This window comes from Phyllopteryx taeniolatus, chromosome 11 (assembly GCF_024500385.1).
Source record: "Phyllopteryx taeniolatus isolate TA_2022b chromosome 11, UOR_Ptae_1.2, whole genome shotgun sequence".
In the NCBI taxonomy this organism is placed as follows: Eukaryota; Metazoa; Chordata; class Actinopteri; order Syngnathiformes; family Syngnathidae; genus Phyllopteryx; species Phyllopteryx taeniolatus.
Genome location: NC_084512.1, coordinates 14,591,273 through 14,613,791, shown reverse-complemented (window position 1 = coordinate 14,613,791; position 22,519 = coordinate 14,591,273). Strand labels below are relative to the sequence as shown.

Below are 22,519 nucleotides of genomic sequence, written 5' to 3'. Positions count from 1 at the left end.
CGAGCTTTCAGGTCCCAGTGACAGAGGGCACAGATTTTATTTCGGAAATCACAATTAATCTCATCCACATGATTATGGTTAGGCCTATAGGCCATAAATATAAAAATCGAATTCAAAGTCCATGAAATATTCCAGTTTTGGAAGACGCTGCATGCTGCAAACGTTGCCTGAGGACAAGTGAGAGGGGTCCAGTTTAGGGGGGGGGGAACCCCTTTTGATTGGAATTAAGTGTGCGGGAGGGAAACGGAGAGGGAAAAAAGGAGGCGGAGGCGGAGGAGGGCAGAGAAGAAAGTGGGTGCTGGTGCCAGACGCAGTAAGAAGTGAACGGACGTGTGTATGGTGCTGAGAGTGTGACGTGATATTGCAGCCCGCTCCTGGAGCTCTGCGAGCAGCAAGCAAAGCGCCTTTCCGCGTCCTCACTGGCCCCCCAAACATCTCCCATCCACCCACTCTACACGGATCTTTTCTCTCCTCTTTATTTTCTCGACGTGACGAGAGGATGCCGTTTGAGGACTTGCTTGGAAATGGAATAGAGATGGCGAATAAACCCGTGGTGTTATTGTAAAACAAAATGCTCCGAAATAGATTTTCTCTTATTCTCTGAAATTATTTGACTGTCGCTCGGTTCTGTTTGAGTTTGGATGGGAAAGCCCATGCGTATGATGAGGAGGAGGACCGTGGATACGAACGGGGAAAGCGGAGTGAAACGCATTTGATTTGATTTGATTTTTATGTTGCTGTTTTTTTTTTTTTTTTTTTTTTTTTTAACCCACTGAAGCATCTTGTTGCGCCGGACTTGTGTGCGTGTGTGTGTGCGTGCTGGAGTATGGATTCACTCGAGGGCTGCAGACGTGATTTATAAAGGATGTTGTCAAGTATGTTGGGAAAATAGCCATAGCTTTCGCGTTGTAAGGTAAGATTTTGTTGTTGTTGTTGTATTTATTCAGACAATGCATGGTTGATGTCAGTTAAAGTTTTTGCCTTTAAATAATGTTGACTAGTGTGTGTGTGTGTGTGTGTGTGTGTGCGTGTGCGCTGCGTAGCCCTTCTCACGAACAGATATGTTTATTTAAAGCGATGATCTGTGTCAGGAGGCAAAGCCCACTTTAAAGTGGCACCGAGTCTCCATTCACATTGCCTCCAGAGAGACGATTGCTTTTTAGAAGCCTCGGTACTAAAACCGAGCGTGTCTCTCTTGACGACCCATTTCTCCTCGTTCACCGGAATACCGATTCCCCCTTGACGCCCCTGCACATGAATCTTGCAAAAGGATGTGGATTCGCGTGGATTTAGAGCTCACAGCTGATCCCACACCCTGCAAGCTTTGAAGGACTAATAAATTGTGGGGCCACCATTCCATTCCCCATTCTTTTGGCTTGTGTGTGTGATAGTGTGGATTGTGGCTATTCGCCTCCACTTCCACAGTTGCACGGACGAACACGCGCACCCACGCGCGCGCGCACGCACGCACGCACCTGCTCGCAGCTGCATTGCCTGCAGGATTCAAACAATCGGGACATGGCATTGCATTCTCTTCTCTTTCTTCTCGTCCACACGCCCCCGTGCACGTCGCGCAAGCACACACACACACACACACACACACGCACACACACGCACACACACACGCGCACGTAGCCTCGATCAAATTGCACTTTCCCCAAAATAAAAAATATGCCTTACATTTTGGAACACGTTTTTTCCGAAATTCTGCCTTCTTCTCATGAAATGGACATGCGAGTTATTTGTAGTTGATGCATAAAAAAAAAACACACGGATGCACACAGATGTCTCTCGAAGGCAAATAACTTTAACCGTAAATGTAATAACATTCATGCATTGTTTTCCCCCCAGCACGACAGTTAACAACATCTTAATGTCCTTACCGTTTACCCCCCCCCTCTACACACACACATACAGACATGCATGTTATAAATAAATAAATAATGCCCAAATTAACCACCAGGTGGCAATGTTTGCACAAAGTACAGGAGTGAAGCATGGCAAAATGGGGTGCAAAAGACATGCAGCTGCGGTTGATGTGCTGGATTTTGTCTTGGCATTTTCTTGATGACAAGTCCATGAATCGATAGTCCATGTTGTTCACTTTGTAATTCTCCTCCTCTTTCCTTGCAGGCCAAATGACATAGGATGAAGGCTGTTCGAAACCTGTTGATTTATATATTTTCCACCTATCTTCAGGTTATGTTTGGATTAACTGGTGCCCAAGATTATTGGTGTTCCACTTTGGTCAAAGGGGTCATCTATGGATCCTACTCTGTGACTGAAATGTTCCCTAAGAACTATACAAACTGTACGTGGACGCTGGAGAACCCAGACCCGACCAAATACAGTATCTACCTGAAACTATACAAACAAGACCTGAGTTGCTCTGAGTATTCTCTGCTTGCCTATCAGTTTGATCACTACTCTCACGAAAAGATTAATGCCTTGCTCAAGGTCAATGAGTCAATAGTATACCTGTGTGATTCCAAGAATATTTATGTATTTTTGCTCTACGACAAGAATTTTGTTCAGCTACGACGGGTTTTCCCCTCTGATTCAAACGGATTGACGTCACAGAAGATAGAAGAGGAGAAGTCCATTGTGGAGTTCCTGGTGTTGAATAAGGCCAGCCCCAGCCAGTTTGGGTGTCAAGTGCTTTGTACATGGCTGGAAAACTGCCTGAAATTAGAGAAGGGCACAGTGGAGACGTGCGGCATCGTCTACACGAAATGCACGTGTCCCCAACATTTAGGAGACGGAGAATCCGAGAGCATGCTCATGCTCAACAATGTGGTTTTACCGCTCAACGCCCAAACGGAGGGCTGCTTGTCGCCCCAACTGCACGCAGGCCAGGTCTGCAATCTTAGTGCTGAAGTGAAGCGGCCTCCTAAAGAAGGTGAGTATGCTGCCGTGTCTTCCTATTTCTGTGCTGACATGGTAGTGGAATGCTTTTTATGAATAGATAAGATCACTTATTGTGCACGTCGAGCACTCCCTTCTTCTGCCCTGTCCTACTGCATGTCTCAAACAAGATGGGCCATGAAACAAAGAGCACACATACAGTAGAGCTTTAATTAAATGGTTGCTGCCTTACTAATTGGACAACAAAGCTCGGAGTTGGGTGTAAACTATTACAGTGGAGCCTCTGAAGTCGAATTCCCAAAATTTAGGGGAAGAGTTTGTTGCTGAAAACCTTTTGGTTGTCAGGCATCAAATGATTTATTCTATGTGTGTTCGACTTTTTCTTTGGCATTTTTGTAATACTTCATCAAAAAGATGGAACGCCATCACACATGACATCAAACATTATGTCAGCATATCGTTTAGTCCGTTGGCTTACTCCACCGGATCTCAATTCGGCAAGCATCGAAAGATTCAGTCACATGTTTTGGTTTTACGTTGTTCTTTAGGAGAAGGGGCACATGAACGAACGCAGATCTGTGATCTCCTCCCAAGCTAACCTCCCTTCATCTGCCCTTGGATGTCTGCTTGCAGATCCTTATAAATGTACTTTGCGCGCTTTGACCTCCCAGACTGGAGGAAATCAGTTTCTTGTTCTGCCATGTCAAAGATGGTCAGCGTCTGACTTGCGCGCTGCATTTAAAGGAAACGAGAGGAGCCGCTTTGCTTGGATGGAATTGAAGTCGGCTGTGATCACGCCCACAGCAACACAGAGGTTCCTCTTTTAGATGCGCTGGGATACGCTGGTTTCTATTTCCATTATTTAATTTTATTTGATAAAAAATAATAACAATTAAAATCAACACAAATACATCGGATTCCATCACAACTGTATGTCTTTGACCTCAGAGGTTCCACTGTTTTTATTTTTATTTTTATAATGAAAACGGGCTAACCGGTTTAGACCAGCTCAAACCAAAATCCCTAATTTTTACTCTTTGCACCTCAGCAAAGTCAAAATTATTGCAAAGGTATATTTCCTTAGGCAAGTGTGGGTTGTATGCCATTTGCACCATGAATTGGGCGGACACAATGCAACAATTGTTGTTTTGCTTCTACAGTAATTCATGGGCTGCAGGGTAGAATGAACATGATCAGACTTTGTGGTTTAACTGTAGTGCTGCCATAGAGCAATGCAACATGTTATAACATTGGCTTTTAACAGTAAATGCTTCTGATAAGGTCATGATAGACCATGGAGCTTCATGAGGAGGTTGTCTTGACATGTAGCTGATTGTCCTGTAACAGGTAGTGTTGCGTGAGACTTGTGATGATGAGACATAAAACAGTGGCCTTCATCACCAAAGTCATGAATGAACCTTTTTGATGAGTGGAGGAAATAATGAGGGAGCAAATGTTATGGAACATTAGTATTCCCTTGTGCGATTGAAGTAATTGTTGCAGCAATCACTCCCTGGAGATCCCAATGGGAAGAAGAATGTGCTTTTATGCAGTCGTTTTAGCTGTCGGGTGGTTGCTGCTGCAACGTCAACATCATTTAGTCCGTACATCGGTTTGTAAGAAGAAGGATAGTGTCCCTGACATTGCCTTAGCAACGCTAGATCAGTCTAGTCTACATCTACTTTTAGCCACGTTTCAACCAAGCAGTACAGTTCAGTTGGTTTACCATATTATGGTTTGAAATCATATACCCTAAGGTTGAATGCTGATGAAGTGCATGTTTTTGACCAATCAACTGAGAGCTTTGTGTCAAGTTCCACCTTTTTCCTTTGGAACCTCTACTAAAGGGTGCCGAGCAGTAAGGGTTAGGGTTAACCCTAACCTTTGGTACCCTTTGCAACTTTTAATGATGGGAATATAAAATGATTAATGCACAAGATTGGCTAAAATGAAGTGTACATGGCCCCTATGTATAATCATTTATAATAATCTTATGTACTTTTGGTGGAAGATTTTTAATCTCAATTCCCGACAAAAATATTTACAATACAAAAGGTTGGAGAGAGTTCATTATGTATTTGGGGTTGGGACAGGTTTGAGAACCCTCCCCAAGAAAATGTAGCCCAGAGGTCTTGACAGGCAGGTCTGGTCATATAGTATTGTTGTGAACTTTTTTTTTGCAAATATATACAGCATCCAGTGGTGCCCTGATGTATGAGTATAATTAATTCTATGACCATATTTAAAACTCAAATCAGCTTTCCACATTGAAATGAATGGAAATGCCATTAATGCGTTCTGGCTCTGCCAAAAACCCATCACCGATTTTTGTGTTACATATTTTTAATACAGACAAGTAGCACTGTATTTCAAAATATAATTATAAAGATATATTGTAAGAAAATGTAAATACAGTTATTTGGTTGAGGACGGCGGCACGGTGGCCGACTGGTTAGAGCGTCAGCCTCACAGTTCTGAGGACCCGGGTTCAATCCCCAGCCCCACCTGTGTGGAGTTTGCATGTTCTCCCCGTGCCTGCGTGGGTTTTCTCTGGGCACTGCGGTTTCCTCCCACATCCCAAAAACATGCATGGTAGGTTAATTGACAATTAATTGGAGACTCTAAAATTTGCCCGTAGGTGTGACTGTGAGTGTGAATGGTTGTTTGTTTGTATGTGCCCTGCGACTGGCTTGCAACCAGTTCAGAGTGTACCCCGCCTCCTGCCCGATGACAGCTGAGATAGGCTCCAGTGAGGAGAAGCGGCTCAGAAAGTGGATCGATGGATGGATGGTTATAGGACGTGTAATCAAGCCAAAAGTCACTGACATTTATTTGTTAGCGAATTGAGGTTTCACTACGAGGTTCTACCTTAATTGCTCCATTTTTTTTTACTTCAGTGACCCTGTAGAGATCCCGAAGCTCACGCGTAACTCAAGTGAAGGCAAACAAATATAATAATCGGCCAAGCCACAGCTCGTATCTCAAAGAACTTGTAAATCACACTCAAAAATGGAAACACCACTGTATGTACAATACAAATTTCATTCAGTTGCTTAAAAGATAACAATTTTCACACCTGTAGTGGCACCCCAAGTGAAAACATCAAACAGAAATTATTTACATTTACCTTAATTTTTTTGGAAGATTGTGTCTCTCACCTTGTTCCTTTAAAGAAATTGCATTGCTTTTGTTTTCAATTGACCATTGCTGCGACAGGAGTCAACTAGCAGTATAGCTTTCATAATGATCATTTTAGTCCACCCTTCAATCAAATCACTAACATTATGCTTATTTGAACAGGGAATTCTATTTTCCAGAATAACATTTGACATTTTTCAGCATGTTAATATCAGCTTAAGAGCACAGCTTATTCCCCCCACCCCCCACCACCCACCAGAAGATTTTCCACTAGTATCTATTTATAGTGTTGGTTGATGGGAGGTTTGAATAAATCCGTTTTCATCTGGATAACGGGTGAGATCAACACACTGGGTTTTAAAAGAGCACTGTCTCTCCTCCTAGTGTTGTAGTGACAGAGTGGGTGTTCCTGATGAAGAATAAAGCATTACAAACAGTTGACAAGGGCTCGATTTGATACAATCGCTCGTCTTTGATCCTCTCAACTTCCTGTTGAGGAGGAGGCCTTTCGAGCCTATCAAAAGCCAAGCCGTGCTGGAGGTTGTACGTGTGACACACGCTGCTCCCCGTTTGTGTTGCACACACATACGCTACGTGTAGACCATTTGAAAGGTTAAAGCTCTTCAATAATTAAGGTGATTGTACAGACAAAAGACAGACCTCAACGATGCTGTGACACTTTGAAAACCAAACGTCAAAGGTCTAAACACAGCGACTGCCTCATTTATGCTGCTTTATTTTTATGGGCGTCACTGTTTCATGCATAAAAGTTGTAAAAGCAAGCGGCATAGTGCTGCACTGACACTTACTGTGATTTGATTCTCTCTCCTTCTCTCCGGTGTGTGTTTGTGTGTCTGTGTGTGCCCGCATGCGTGCGAATGTATGCATGTGTGTGCGTGCGTGTGCATGTGAATGTGTGTTCAGCCTTCTTACAACACCCACATGTAACAGTATGATGACTCAACACTGCCCATAGGTGAACTAATGTGTGTTTTTATCACCGTTGTGATGTCTGAATGACGTGTCCAGACTGCTTTTAGATAATAGTGTGACTTTTATTTTGACAAAAAAAAATGAGGAGTGGAGGAGGAAACTGTTAAACAGTTAATATTTTCCATTTCTTACAGACATTTTGTAAGGAATTGTACTTCCAACAAGAATATCTTTTCCTTAATTTTAAAGAGGTAAATGGAGCTTAGTGGCACATTGGCCATCCATCCATTTTCTGTACTGCTTATCCTCACAGGGGTCGCGGGCATGCTGGAGCCTATCCCAGCTATCTTCGGACAGGAGGAGGGGTACTGGGTACTACTGAACTGGTCGCCAGCCAATCGCAGGGCACATATAAACAAACAGCCATTCACACTCACATTCACACCTACGGGCAATTTAGTCTTCAATCAACCTACCATGCATGTTTTTGGGATGTGGGAGGAAACCGGTGTACCCGTAGAAAACTCCACACAGGCAAGCCTGGGATTTGAACCCCGGTTCTCAGAACTGTAAGGCAGATGTGCTAACCAGTCATACAATGTGCCGCGTGGCACAAAATGTTTCTACTAATACAGTGCATTCCTTTTTGTACAGCATCCTACTAAATTCTCATGAAAACTGGCACTCCTGACACACGCTTTGCAGATGCTGGTGTTTACTATTCATGGACAGGATAAAACCTCAAAATCCTTTAATTCCCTTTGAGCACCTTCATATCTTTTACAACCTGCTCCTGGCTTCGAGAAATCAACCGCTTCACAAGGTATCCCCTCGTTTTGTTGTCTGCCTACTCGGTTTCGCCTCGGCTACGGTCGACTGTCTCATTATTTGTGTTGCTTTGTTGTCATTGGAGGATCAGGGTCGATACGTCTCATTGCTTTGGGGTGGGAAGTGTATTCTTGTTTGTATTTCAATGTGTGAACTGTTAATGAAGCTTCAAACAGTCCTGTTGTGCTTGTGATGTATCGCATGTGGCCCTGGCTGTCTGAAATGATGATTTTGCTTCACATTTTCAAAATGAAATGGAATGTGTTTCATTAAGAGCTATTTAGATCCATGTAAGATGGCGTGTTCAAGCAAATGGTAGTGAGTCTGCCTTACAGTCTAAAGCATGTGTGTCAAACTCAAGGCCCGGGGGCCAAATGCGGCCCGCCACATCGATTTATGTGGCCAGCGAAAGCAAATCATCTTTGTCAACTTCCATGATTTTTGCTAAAATCTGTACCAAAATTCAAAATTGTCATATGTAATAAACAGGTTGAGATATTGCATTTTTCTGTTACCAAAACCGTTTTTCTACAGTAACTTAAACAATAGTTGAACAAACAATTTTCCTTGTCTTCTGATTTCAAGTAATCCCCTAATCTGTTGTGTATATGTAATAATATGATGATGCGATTAAACATTTATATGGTTTCACTGTTCTAACGGCCCTCTGAGGGAAACCATAACCACAATGTGGCAAAAATGAGTTTGACACCCCTGGTCTCGAGGTTATGGCTTCAAAACTCTGTTTAGTCCTTCCTGTGTTGCGTTTGTTTGTTATCCCTGTGTAATGAAAAAAGATGACGAGCAGGGGGTTTTAATTTGCCTGCTCAAAACTCAATATTGCTACCAAGAATTGGGTCTCATAAGTACGTAAGATATTCAAATGAATATTTAATGAGTCAACAAAGGGGGCCTCCAAACACCGTATTACTGTAGTACAAGAATTAGGTTACAAACACAAATCTGAGTCCTGATCCTCTTTCCCATTTGAGGAAGAATAGCATGGCCCTTAAAGGCATCATGCAATCCACGTAAAACATGGCATTTCAGCATGTTGAATTCCATAGCCTTGTTGAGCTAGAATGATGGCGAAATCACCACTAAAAAGGAGGAACTCTACATTTCCAAATTTGACACTGTGCAGATTTCTGGTTGAACACTTACATATACTTTATTTGAACATTCTGCTTTGTGACTAAGTAGAAGACGGCAATGAGATTTTATCCGTGAATGAAACGTGGAGTGGGGCGCTCCAGTGCACCGTCACCCGCCGCAGTCGTGAGTGCTGCCGCAGCTCAGCCCTGCTGCCTCACAAAGAGCGGCCTTTTATTCACTTTGGATCTCAGTCAAGTCACTCAGTAGTCACACTGCATTATGCTCACCCCCATTGTTCCGTACACTTGGAGGCCATTTTACTTCCAATTCAGTGAAAGAGAGGCCTCAGCTCGACAGCCCTGAATCTGTTTGTTTTACTCTATATATGGATTTCTAAACTCGGGTTCTACAAAATACAGCTTTCTGTTACAATCCCTTTGAAAATTCCATACTGAATTACACCCCCTTAGAGGCGACTATAATAACGTTTCCCATGGTACGCCTTCATGCTGCATTTTGTACCTGGCTTTTATAGCTGTGACCTCAGTGTTCCTTCGTCTCAACCTTCGCAGTCATTTCTGCTGAGATGGAAAGAAAGTTGTTAGTGAAAGGCACGGTCAGTTCAAGTAAGTCCAATCGACTGTAGCGCCCTGCAGAAACCAATGTGACAACGCAAGACATCCTTTTGCCGCAATAATTGGGCAATCACAATCCACAACATTAGGTACACATACGCAAATGAAAATGTATTTTAAAAAGACAATAAGTCACAGTTTTTGTTGAAATTCATTTATCATTGACATTCATTTAGAAATGTTTATTATTGTGGTTGTAGCTTGCAGTGGTGAAGAATTTCACTCCATCACCTTGAGACCCAGGTCTAATGCAATATTTTCTATTTCTTGTGCAATTCAGTAAGGAAACTAACATTTTAAAACCGTATCTCTGGTATTAGATATGTTAAAATTGTGCAAATGTACCTAATAAAGGCACCAATCAATGTGTAATAATGAAGGTCAAAGCTGCACTTAGTCACTCTAGGAGAGTGTATTGATGCTGTTTGAGCCCAGAACATATTAGTATTTGTATGGCTATTTGAGTAAAGTTGAATGACTCATGGTACTACTATTAATATACAGGCAGATGATAGAATTGGATGGTGAAGTAGAAAAGAAGGTAACACAACAACAAATACCATATTTAACTAATGCCAAGCTACTGTATTCCATTGCATCCCCATAGCTGTTTGTATGAGGCACTTGGACAGGTGGATGACCATCAGCTGTGCAAACCGTTGTTCAAATTTTGACATGGATTTGTGATCTCAGTCCGGAGGCTGTGTTTCACCCGCGCCATGACTGGGAGTCAAAGTGATAACTACCTGCTATGAGACTGTGTGCTGCCAAGTGTCTCTGAGCAAATGAAAGAGCAGTGTTGTCATAGTGCAGCTGCAGACAGGATGGTGGTCAAAGTGTCGACACCATTTATAGTTTTGAGACAGTTTGGAGGGAATATACTTCACTGGATTAGAACTCAGGATAACCATATGCACATAAAAAACAAAACAGTTGCAGCTCAAATGTCTTCTTAGAAAATAACATCATCTTACTGCCATTTGCCTTAAAATATAACACTGTGTTTATATGATTTATTATTATTATTTTTTGCTTATGCCTTGAAACATTCCTTCATTCATTCATTTTCCATACCGCTTATCCTCACTAGGGTCGCGGCCGTGCTGGAGTTATCTCAGTTATCTTTTGGGCGAGAGGCAGGGGACACCCTGAACTGGTTGCCAGCCAATCGCAGGGCACATAGAAACAAACAATCATTAGCACACACATTCACACCTATGGGCAATTTAGAGTCTTTCAATTAACCTACTATGCATGTTTTGGGAATGTGGGAGGAAACCGGAGTCCTCAGAGAAAACCCACGCAGGCACGGGGAGAACATACAAACTCCACACAGGCGAGGCTGGATTTGAACCCGGGTCAGCAGAACTGTGAGGCAGATGTGCTGACTGAGCTAAGGAACTTTATTCTATGTATTTTCTTTTTTGATTTTCCTCATATTGGTTGGTCAGGCAGTTCTAAATTTCATGTTTGTTCTTTTTTTAGAAAAAAAACAACAAAAACAGAATTTCATGTTTGCTGTATATACTGTATATGTGTTGTTTATATTTACGTGCATATTTGTGATGCAACTATGTATTTTTCTTAAGGGTAAAAGAAAAATATGAAGCACATCACCCATTGGCTAATCTGCTTTCAAGGAGATGACTGTGCCACTTACCATTCCATTATTCATATAATTTATGAGTCTCAGCAGTTATATGGCCCATTATAATGTCATATTACAAGAGGAATCTGAGTAAAGTCTCAAATAATTAGCTCTATAAGATGAAGCAGCCACAAGTGATGTCCTCAAGTCACCCCCTTAAAACTTTAAGACCTTTTACACGCGCACTTGAAAACAGATACAAATAGTCATTTTGCTTACAGTAGTTTGAAGTACTGTAAAGTAACTGTTGGTCAATTGTCAACAAATATGCTATATTGCAAAATAATCTCAGTATAGTTACTTGTCTTTAGACTATTCACCAAACAGTTGGATTCTTCTGATTGTTATTGAGGTTACTCATATTAGTGTACTTAATTGCACATTAACATAAGTATTCTTATCGTCTTATTCTTCATTTTAGTACTTGTGCAGTCAAATAATAAGAATTAATGAGTACGTTTTAGGAGGCCATGGTGTAAATTGTTTTTCGACTAAAACCTTTTCAAAGAAAGCTCCGTTAGAGTGCCAATTTGGGTTGTGACAATGTTGTTGGTCCAAGTGGTGATGCTGCAGATTTGTTCCACTTGGGTCGTCACAGTACTTCTCCACCAAAGTGTATCTTTACTATGACCAGCAATGATGCATTACAGACATATGTTAAATCCTGAGATCACATATACAGCACTGTGGGTATTCAGAAGATATAGTAGTACATTCATAGTATTTCTTTACAAAGTGACATTTGCATTTTGCAACTGCTGGCCTGCTCTGCACAGTACACAGTATTGCAACCTATTTTTTTTACATTGTTTTTTAGGTACACGTAAACGGGGATTGTTTCGACAATGTTGTTTGTGGGTGAAACTTTTCAAAAATCCAAAAGAAAAAAATGCCTGTGCGAGATAGTTGTCATGTAAATACACAGTAGGCTACTCTTATTGTACAGTTTGTGTCTTTTACCAGCAGACACATGTCCATTACTGCCACCATCTCCCATGACTTTGTTCTGTTCTTTGAACTGCAGCGTGTACTGCGATCAAGCTCTCACCCAGCTCTGTGACTATTGCCAACTAAAATGTAATATACTCAACTAACATCCTATCTTAACCACCACCTCGTCGCTCGTGATGCAAATAATTTTTTAACGTATTTTTTGTTTTATTAATTAAAGATTTGTTTAGGTTTATTATCTTTGGCAATGGTTGTGTTTTCTATCATGAAATCGTATTACACTTATGCGAAATAATTTGAGTGGTGACTAAGGCACGAAAATATCGCTGGTTAAATCACAAACGTTGCTGGCTGAAGCTGAAGCTCACTCAAAAGACCATGTTGTCTTCTGCAGTGTGCCATGGCCACAGAGGCATAATGCCACATTTCCATTTGTAATTGCACATCTTGCTCCGACATCACAGCGTTCAGACTCTATTTTGCAATTTATGAGTTAAAGATAAGTGGACTTCGCGAATCAAAGGAAGCCACTGTTGCTTTCTCTGACTTCAAAAAGGCTTCTATATGAATACAAACAAAAGTAATGAGTCTCTGTAGATGAAGAAGACCGTCTTATCCTCTTATTATACAAATTGGATTTGTTTATTTCCATCATATGCATAATTCACTGAAAGAAAATATCCCAGCAGTCTGCTCCAGCACAATAGGAGGAACATATTTAACTTGCTTCCAATCCAGTCAGCAAGAAGAATAGGAACTAAAGTGAAGGTTTGGTATCTTCAAGCAGGAGTCAGAGCATTATCACAATAACAACAATTCAGCAATTGTAATCTAAGGAATGCATTGACAATGCAAAGTCCTTCAGAGTGAGCTTCTGCATTGTTCATCCTTCGAAGAAAACATGCACAACCTCTGCATGAGCTTAATACAGCCGTGCCCTACAGTTCTGCAACGAGGCAGAGCAAAGTTCTTCGTTTGAATGAACACTGTTGGATGTCAAGAGCATTTCTTGTCAGGTTTTTTTTCTAACGGAGCAAAATATATATATATTCCAAAGGTTTTAGCATAGGATGCCATAATATTTTATTTTTTTCTCCTCTTGTCTGTGTAGCATGGTGCTGGAGACGTTAATGCAAATGATGTACCGCTTTCAGCCTCTTAGTTGCATGCTCCTTAATATCAACTCAGTTGGTTTTGGCCTGTCAGTGGATGGCTATTTCTACCCACACTAAAGAGGAATTTGCATAAACATCCACCCACAAACCCTGGTAAATGAGTCTGTCACTCAAAGACTATGTGGAGAAGTGGAGGAGAAATCCAATCCTTTCTCAAGGGGCTTCTGTAACCGCACTTCTCTGACATCACTTCTGTCGCGGGTGGCAAGTGTCTTAACATTATGGATGGCTGTAATAGATGCTGCCTTCATGTGTGTGTGTGGAACAAAAGCGTCAACATAATCTTGATGAGAAATTAAGCCATTGTTTTAGATTCATTGTTTTTTTTTGTACACATAAAGATTCAGTTTATCACATTTATGTTGGAGACCCGTGCATCCATTGTGACTGTGCTAGAACCTATCCCAACTAAATATTCCCTGACCTGACAACCAGCCAATCACAGGGCACAACTAGACAAAAGAGCATTCACACTCACATTTACACCTATGGTCAATTTAAAGTCTTCAAAAAAACAAACAGACAGGGAGGAAACCTGAATTCCCAGAAAAACACCAGGCAAGCACAGGGAGAACATGCAAACTCCATGCAGATTCAAACCTTGAATGAATGTAAACCAATAGAGTTAAGTACCAATAAAAACTATAGCACTTAAAAGTATGAAGTGAAACAACTCATATTGCTTGAGACTGAATCAAACCAAACTTATTTTTGTAATTATTATTATTATTATTATTGTTATATATATATATATATATGTTGGGTTTTTTTTTCTAAAAAAGAACAAGTGTGAAATTGAGAACTGCCGGACCAACCAATATGAGGAAAATAAAAAGAGAAAATACATAGAATAAACTCTTCCTTAGCTCAGAATCCAAATCTGCAAAACAATCTGTTATAGATTAAAAATATATATGTTTAAAGGCGTGGCATGGTGAGCGACTGATTAGCACATCTGCCTCACAGTTGTGAGGACCGGGGTTCAAATCTCGGCCTTGCCTGTGTGGAGTTTGCATGTTCTCCCCATGCCTGTGTGGTTTTTCTCCGGGTGCTCCGGTTTCCTCCCACATCCCAAAAACATACATGGGAGGTTGATTGGAGACTCTAAATTGCCCGTGGGTGTGAATGTGAGTGCCAATGGTTGTTTGTTTCAATGTGCCCTGCGATTGGCTGGCAACCTCTTGCCCAAGGGACAGGCTCCAGCACGCACCCGACGCTAGTGAGGAAAAGCGGTAAAGAAAATGGATGGATGGATATATATATATATATATATATATATATATATATATATATATACACACACACACATATATATACATATATATATACACACACACATATATATACATATATATATTTTTTTGTTTGTTTGTTTGTTTTTGTTTTATTGTTTTTTTTACTATGTCATTCAAAGCCTCAAGGGGAATTCAACTTGCACTACGCTGTATATTTTGTGTTAATGGGATGAAATATTATATCTCATTCAAAAATCCAAAGAGAGGAATTATGGCAGTTCAGGACTGCTTATTGATACATCACAGAATTTCACAGCAATTGCCATACATTTACAACACAGATATGCAGGTCATTCATGACACAGCACAGAACAGTGCTGGTGGTGATGATGAATTCAGTTATACATTTAAAAATTGTCATTTTCCCAATTTGTTTTTTCTTTCTTTCTCAAAAGAAAATAGTTAAACCCAACATTAACCCTAAGCTAAATACAGGCTCTGGATAAAGTCAAGCAGCTGTCTATATATACAGGCACACATTTGTCTGCCCCAAGGTAAAGAATGTACTTGTTACAAATTAACTGCAAAATAATGATAAGCTGTTTCTAGCTCCTTAACCAAAATGCTAACATTACGCTACTAATATGAACCTAGTTACTCTGTTGTGTGAGCAAGCTTAGGCAGCTCGCTAACAAGGCTAGCTATGTGCACTTGTTTGCAACATTTGAATTTTATTTGTAATGTTTGTGATAGGAATAGAGAATCAACTTCAGGGGAGCAGCATATCATCGATTGTCAGGCGACACTAAGGTTAACCTGTGCATCATTGATCTGTATGCATTGGCTTCGATCTCTATTTCACATTATTTCCTTGTGTGATTTCTGGATGGTGGCTGCAACCTACAAAGGTATACTGCACACCCTTCTGCCTGCCTCTGTCAGACATTTTGTGATTTTTGGTGGGGGGATTGGAGGGCGTGCAGACAGCGGAAGCGTCAAGTTGATTCCGATTGCCTGACCGACTTAGCAACAGTGATGACATCCGAGACATATGATTGGACAACCATCCATCCATTTTCTCAAGCGCTTATCCTCACTAGGCAATATGCTTGTCTTTTAGCAATCACCCATACAGTTTTTTTTACTTGCAATACATTCGGACACAAAGCCAACCATATGGGCTTTCTTTCTTTTTATTTCTGGTACTTAACATGCTTATTTTCAACCACTGGAGTTGACTGACATATTAGAGTTGCCTTCTATACTTTCGAAGTAGTGAATAACATGTTTTTTGTCACGGTATTTGTTGGTCTCATTAAGAAAAAAAAAAAAAAAAAAGTCAGGTGTTCAGGCTTCTATGCACTCAACAAAGTTCGCGTTCTGTATTAAATGAGTTGAAAAAAAAAAAGTCTCTAGGAATTCCAACAAATTGACTTAATTAATTCACTAATGGGGTTCAAATATTTCTCTGAGAGGCAACCGAGCCAGTTAAGAAAATTCAGATGAGTTCTAAAATATTTACCACAACCTGTTGTTTTAGAAGTTAAAGCTTTCATGTAAACTTTTGACCTTCTTGTGTGTTCACTCATTCTTTATTTACTCTATTTGATTTTTCTTGACACTCTTCTTTTCACTTTTAAAAGGAAGCGTAAGAGATCAAAACAACTACATAACCAAATACTGACACTGAAAGACATATAATATTTCAACTATATTTGTGCTTTACACAACAAGCCTTCCCTTTCATGATTGAAAAACATACTATTTTTCTGGAGAAATAAAACACTCAATCCATAATTCACAATGTGTTGGCAATAAATAGTATCCATCAATATAATCTATAACCTTGTGTAGTGTTTTTCCATATTACATAACATTGCATTTTGTTGTGTACCAATGTAGTATAGAGTTTTATTCATGTTTTGCATGGATAATTATGTTAAATATGCAATGAGGAATTGGACACAGTCAAGGTAGTGCAACATGTTTTGTTCTTTACATGAGCTGTAGATTCTTTAATTCACTCCTATTTACTGGTAGTTTTCGCATATATGAACAAGTAAGTATATAAGTAGATACGTAAAACTGTTACTTATATCTTTTTTTCCTCCCTCATTTATCTTTACTCAGACTTCCTTAAAAGATGACGAGTAATGCTGCTGATGCTTTGTCATCAGCATACGTCAGTCATCACTGACAGAGACAGATTACATTTGCTTGCACTAACTGGCCATATGTTTGTGCAGACTGCTTATCTGGCTCCTCTCACTTGAGGGGGTGTCACTACGCAGAGAACATTAATAAGCCTTGCGCCATTTTAGTTGGGTTTTGTGACCAAAGGTACAATGTAATTGATAGAAATGCAATGTTGGTCTAAGCAATATGAAATAATAACTAGTGAAATTGCAATTTTATAGCAAACTGTAGTGTAACTTATGAATTCACATAAACCATGTCCAATGCGTAGTTCAACCCAAAAACACACCTAAAAAAATCCAATGTTCCAACTGTCGTTCTGCACAATGTCATCTACGCATCCTCATCATGTGCATATTGAACAAGACTTAATCTGAGGGTGCATTTAAATGGTTCAATTTTGCTCCTACTTAAGTGTAGCAGTGAGTGATGACAAAGAGGAAGGATGACGACCATATCACCTCAAATAGGAACTTATTCTCTCATTCTGATCTAGTGTTAGCAACAAAAGTGGTACACGTGGCTGCCTTGACTGAATATGGTTAAAGTGACAATAAGTCAACAACAATATTAATAATGAGGCACGGTGGACGACTGGTAAGAGCGTCTGCCTCACAGTTCTAAGGACCGGTTCAATCCCCGGCCCCGCCTGTGTGGAGTTTGCATGTTCTCCCCGTGCCTGCATGGGTTTTCTCCGGGCACTCCGGTTTCCTCCCACATCCCAAAAACATGCATGGTAGGTTAATTGACAACTCTAAAGTGCCCGTAGGTGTGAATGTGAGTGCGAATGGTTGTTTGTTTGTATGTGCCCTGCCCGATGATAGCTGGGATAGGCTCCAGCACTCCCGCGACCCTAGTCAGGAGAAGCGGCTCAGAAAATGGATGGATGGATGGATGGATAATAATAAGCAGCATACTTGTGAAGTAAGTATATACTTGCCATTTTGTTGCATTCTGCATGTGAGGTATGCACAGTGACAATTACAAAATACTGTCCATCCATCCATTTTCAACACCACTTATCCTGGTTAGGGTCATGGGACACTGGAGCCTATCCCAGCTGACTTCGGGCGAAAGGCGGACTACACCCTGAACTGGTCGCCAGTCAGTTGCAGGGCACATATAGACACGGACAACCATTCGCACTCACATTCACAACGTCACTGAGTGGGAACTGAACCCACGCTACCTGCACCAAAGTCAGGCGAGAGTACCACTACACTATCAGTGACTTACAAAAGATTGTGATGGAAAATGTATCTGATTAGAATAGCAGAAGAAACACACTGGTTATATTGCATGACTGTCACATTTTAATCACTTTATTACTGATTGTGTTTAAAAGACAGTATTCATAACTTGACTGAAACCAGTCAAACGTGGAATGTTTGTGCTGCAGTCTTCCTCTTTAGGTCCGTGTTCAGTCTTTCTATCACTAAAAATCAACACACACAGAAAAAAAAAACAGCTGTCATATTAGGTGCATTGCTAAATTGCCAATATTGCTGCAAACTTTAAGAGCATTTTTCAGGGTTCTGCACCACAATTAGATACAGCAATTATATGCATAGAGACGGCTTACCATTTATCTCCAGCAGGCCCGCAGCATGTTGCTTCAATGAACATTCCTGCACAATGCTGAAACATTGCTGCAGCAACCAGTACAGATGGCTTAACAATGCCTGAAGATACAATTTGTAATCGATCACTCGCATTAAAGCTGAATGGACAGTCAGGGCTGAAATTGGATGGGATGCACAATCTGGTTTCCAACTGACTGGATATTTTACTTTTACCTGATAAAAATACAATGTCAGAGCTTAACTGAACCGATATGAGCATCAGGTTCTCCGCTTCCATTGTGCATATATCGTAGATGAAAATCCTTATGCAAAGGTTAACTGAAGAGGGTGCTGGTCTTTCAAACACCTTTCAGAATGCTTGTGATTTTAGTATTGGATCTGTTTCAACATCAATGTCAATTCAGAGTTACAGTATATTTTATGCTGAATTTGGACTTCAAATCGGCGGCATGGTGTTCGACTGGTTAGAGCGTCAGCCTCACAGTTCTGAGGAGCGGGCTTCAATCCCCGGTCCCACCTGCGTGGAGTTTGCATGTTCTCCCCGTGCCTGCGTGGGTTTTCTCCGGGCACTCCGGTTTCCTCCCACATCCCCAAAACATGAATTAATTGGGGACTCTAAATTGCCCGTAGGTGTGAATGTGAGTACAAATGTTGTTTGTTTGTATGTGCCCTGCGATTGGCTGGCAACCAGTTCAGGGTGTACCCTTCCTCCTGCCCAATGATAGCTGGGATAGGCTCCAGCATGCCCGCGACCCTAGTGAGGAGAAATGGATGGATGGATGGATGGACTTCAAATCGGGCAAACAAATATTTGATTAGTACAGAATCACTTTGAAGTCTGATGGAAGTATGTTGATCCTCTCGGACCCTCCCCACCCTGGTCACCAGCTCTTCCAGCTCCTTCCCTCAGGTAGGCGCTACCGATCAATGCAAACTAGAACTAGTAGACATTCCAACAGCTTCTTCCCTCTTGCAATCAACTTCTTGAACAGCTAACTTACAATTCCATTACAACAAGCTGGCAATTTTTTGACTTGAGTTCGTTGTCACATTTCTGTATTATGTATTACTCGTGCACTCACTGTAGTTGTCTCGCCGTGCTGCACTATTTGCATATAGTGGCCACTCATGCCAGAGTAGCATCTGCTCCATTTGCACACTGATTGAGGAGTATCTGTAACATTTGCACAACCATTGTCCCAGATTATCGCAGTACTCGTCACTTTAAACCGCATACACTCCTTGAAGTCTCAGTGCCCTTTGCACAATGGTCATTGCACCGGACTATTGCGATATTAGCCATTCGAACTGAGGACTCTGCATCTTTTTGCACAATTGTTGTTTGTTGTTGTTTTTTGTCAATGTCTTTATGTCTCCAAAGTGTTCTGTAAATTGACTGTCTGTTGTACTAGAGCGGCTCCAACTACCGGAGACAAATTCCTTGTGTGTTTTGGACATACTTGGCAAATAAAGATGATTCTGATTCTGATTCTGAAACACTCAATAATTAAGAATCTGCTGCAGAGTACAAATCAGACCAATCAGAAGGTTCAATGTTCTCTGCAGCATTTTATTAGAGTAAAGCACTCCCCAAACACAAGAGTCATAGCGAAACGGGACAAATAAATCAAGAGGCACACGGGAGATGCTTTTGGATTGGTGAATCAATACCGTGATACCACAGCCTGTCGGAGCTTCCAAAAACCTCCTCTCAAGTAAAAGCCCTCAGTTGGGCATTGCATTTTTTTTTTTTTTTTGTCTTCTGCCAAGAGAGGTTTTTTTTTTTTTAATCCAGCAACATCAAAATTGAAAACAGAGAGCCACATTACATTTGCAAAACCGTAAATGGAACTTAGAGGGAGTTCTGACGTGTGACATGACATCCAAGAATGAATTCAAGGACACAACACTGCTATAGTTTCACTTAAACATTCTATATGCTCTATAAGCTCACTCTTCTGATCTGAAATGTTAATGCATACCTCATTAATATAATGGAAAGAGTCAAACATTTAGTTTCAAGCCACATTCTGAAACTATTTTACAGACAATGCTATATACTGTATGCCATATGGTCATATAAGGTCAAAAATTTTAATTGTTATAAGTGCACTCTTGCACATATGAGAAATGTAAATGGCTTCTAGAATAATACTGAGAGAAAAACATCAACATGTTGAGCCTTTATCAGATAAATTTGATAAATATATTTGTCAGCATGTTGTAACGTATCATACCAGAATATCCATCCGTCCATCCATTTTCTACCGCTTATCCGTGGTTGGGTCGCGGGGGCAGTAGCTTTGGCAGGGACGCCCAGACATCCCTCTCCCCAGCCACTATATCCAGCTCTTCCGGGGGGATCCCGAGGCATTCCAGACCAGCCGAAGGATGTAGTCTCTCCAGTGTGTCCTGGGTCGTCACCGGGGTCTCCTCCCAGTGGCACGTGCCCGGAACACCTCACCAGGGAGGCCTCAGGGAGGCATTCGAATCACATGCCCCAGCCATCTCATCTGGCTTCTCTCGATGTGGAGGAGCAGCGGCTCTACTCTGAGATCCTCCCGGATGACCGAGCTTCTCACCCTATCTCTAAGGGAGAGCCCGGACACCCTGCGGAGGAAACTCATTTCGGCCGCTTGTATCCGGGATCTTGTTGTTTCGGTCACGACCCACAGCTCGTGACCATAGGTGAGGGTAGGAACGTAGATCGACCGGTAAGTTGAGAGCTTCGCCTTTGGGCTTAGCTCCTTCTTTACCACAACGGACCGATACAAAGTCTGCATCACTGCAGACGCTGCACCAATCCGCCTGTCGATCTCCCGTTCCATTCTTCCTTCACTCGTGAACAAGACCCCAAGATATTTGAACTCCTCCACTTGGGGCAGGATCTCATCCACCCTTTTCTGACTAAGGACCATGGTTTCAGATTTGGAGGTGCTGTTTCTCATCCCAGCCGCTTCACACTCGGCTGCGAACCGCTCCAGTGAGAGTTGGAGATCACGGCTTGACAGAACCACATTATCTACAGAGAAAAGCAGAGATGCAATACTGCGGCCACCAAAACGGACCCCCTCTACGCCTCGGTTGCGCCTAGTAATTCTGTACATAAAAGTTATGAAAAGAATCGGTGACAAAGGGCAGCCTTGACGGAGTCCAACCCTCACCGGAAACGAGTCCAACTTACTGCCGGCAAAGTGGACCAAACTCTGACACTGGTTGTACAGGGACCGAACAGCCCGTATCAGGGGGTTCGGCACCCCATTCTCCCGAAGCACCCCCCACAGAACTCCCCGAAGGACAATGTCCACAGTCCCCAAAACACATGAAGACTAGTTGGGCGAACTCCCATGCACCCTCGAGGACCCTAGGGTACTCTGAACTGCTGTTTGGTGAACAGGCAAAAACAACAGTCAGGACCCGTCCCCCCGCCCGAAGGTGGAGGGAGGCTACCCTCTCGTCCACCGGAGTGAACCCCAATGTGCAGATGCAGAGCTGGAGAGCAATAAGTATACCCACACCTGCTCGGCGCCTCTCACCGTGGGCAACTCCAGAGTGGAAGAAAGTCCAACCCCTCTCAAAAGGACTGGTACCAGAGCCCAAGCTGTGTGTGGAGGTGAGCCCGACTATATCCAGTCGGAACTTCTCGACCTCGCACACCAGCTCGGGCTCCTTCCCCCCAGAGAGGTGACGTTCCACGTCCCTAGAGCCAGCAGGTTCAGATCGTCAAGGTCCCTGCCTTCGCTCACCGCCCAGCTCACAATGCAGCCGACCCCTATGGCCCCTCCCACAGGTGGTGGGCCCATGGGAAAGGGGACCCACGTTACCCTTTCGGGCTGTGCCCGACTGGGCCCCATGGATACAGGCCCAGCCACCAGGCGCTCGCCTTCGAGCCCCACCTCCAGTCCTGGCTCCAGAGGGGGGCCCCAGTGACCCACGTCCGGGCAAGGGAAAACGCGATCCTATAATTTTTCTCATCATAGGGGTCTTTTGGGCACCTCTTCTTTGCCGAGATAATCCATCCACCTCACAGGTGTCACTATCAACATGCTGATTAGACAGCAATATTATTGCATAGGTGTGCCTTAAGCTGTCCACAACGGAAGGAAAGGCCCCTCTAAAATGTACAATTTTACAGTATTTGGGAGGGCCGGGGGGGGGGGGGGGGGGGGGGGGTGTCTAAAAACCAGTCAGTTGCTGGTGTGACCACCATTTGCCTCACACAGGGCAAAACCTTTCT

General features: G+C 42.1%; 1 protein-coding gene across 9 annotated transcripts in view; it reads left to right on the top strand.

Moving 5' to 3' along the window:
• The first annotated feature begins 296 nt into the window (after positions 1–296).
• The window catches only part of adgrb3 (adhesion G protein-coupled receptor B3), a 145,713-nt gene continuing 123,490 nt past the window's right edge, over positions 297–22,519 (top strand). For 5 of the 9 annotated variants that reach the window (XM_061790025.1, XM_061790022.1, XM_061790018.1 and 2 more), the window contains exons 1-2: positions 299–913; positions 2,134–2,899. In XM_061790025.1, the coding sequence (XP_061646009.1) occupies positions 2,149–2,899 (751 nt within the window). In that variant the 5' untranslated portion in view covers positions 299–913; positions 2,134–2,148. Of the gene's footprint in view, positions 914–2,133; positions 2,900–22,519 lie in introns of all 9 variants that reach the window. The other 4 variants (XM_061790023.1, XM_061790024.1, XM_061790020.1 and 1 more) reach the window with 2 other exon arrangements.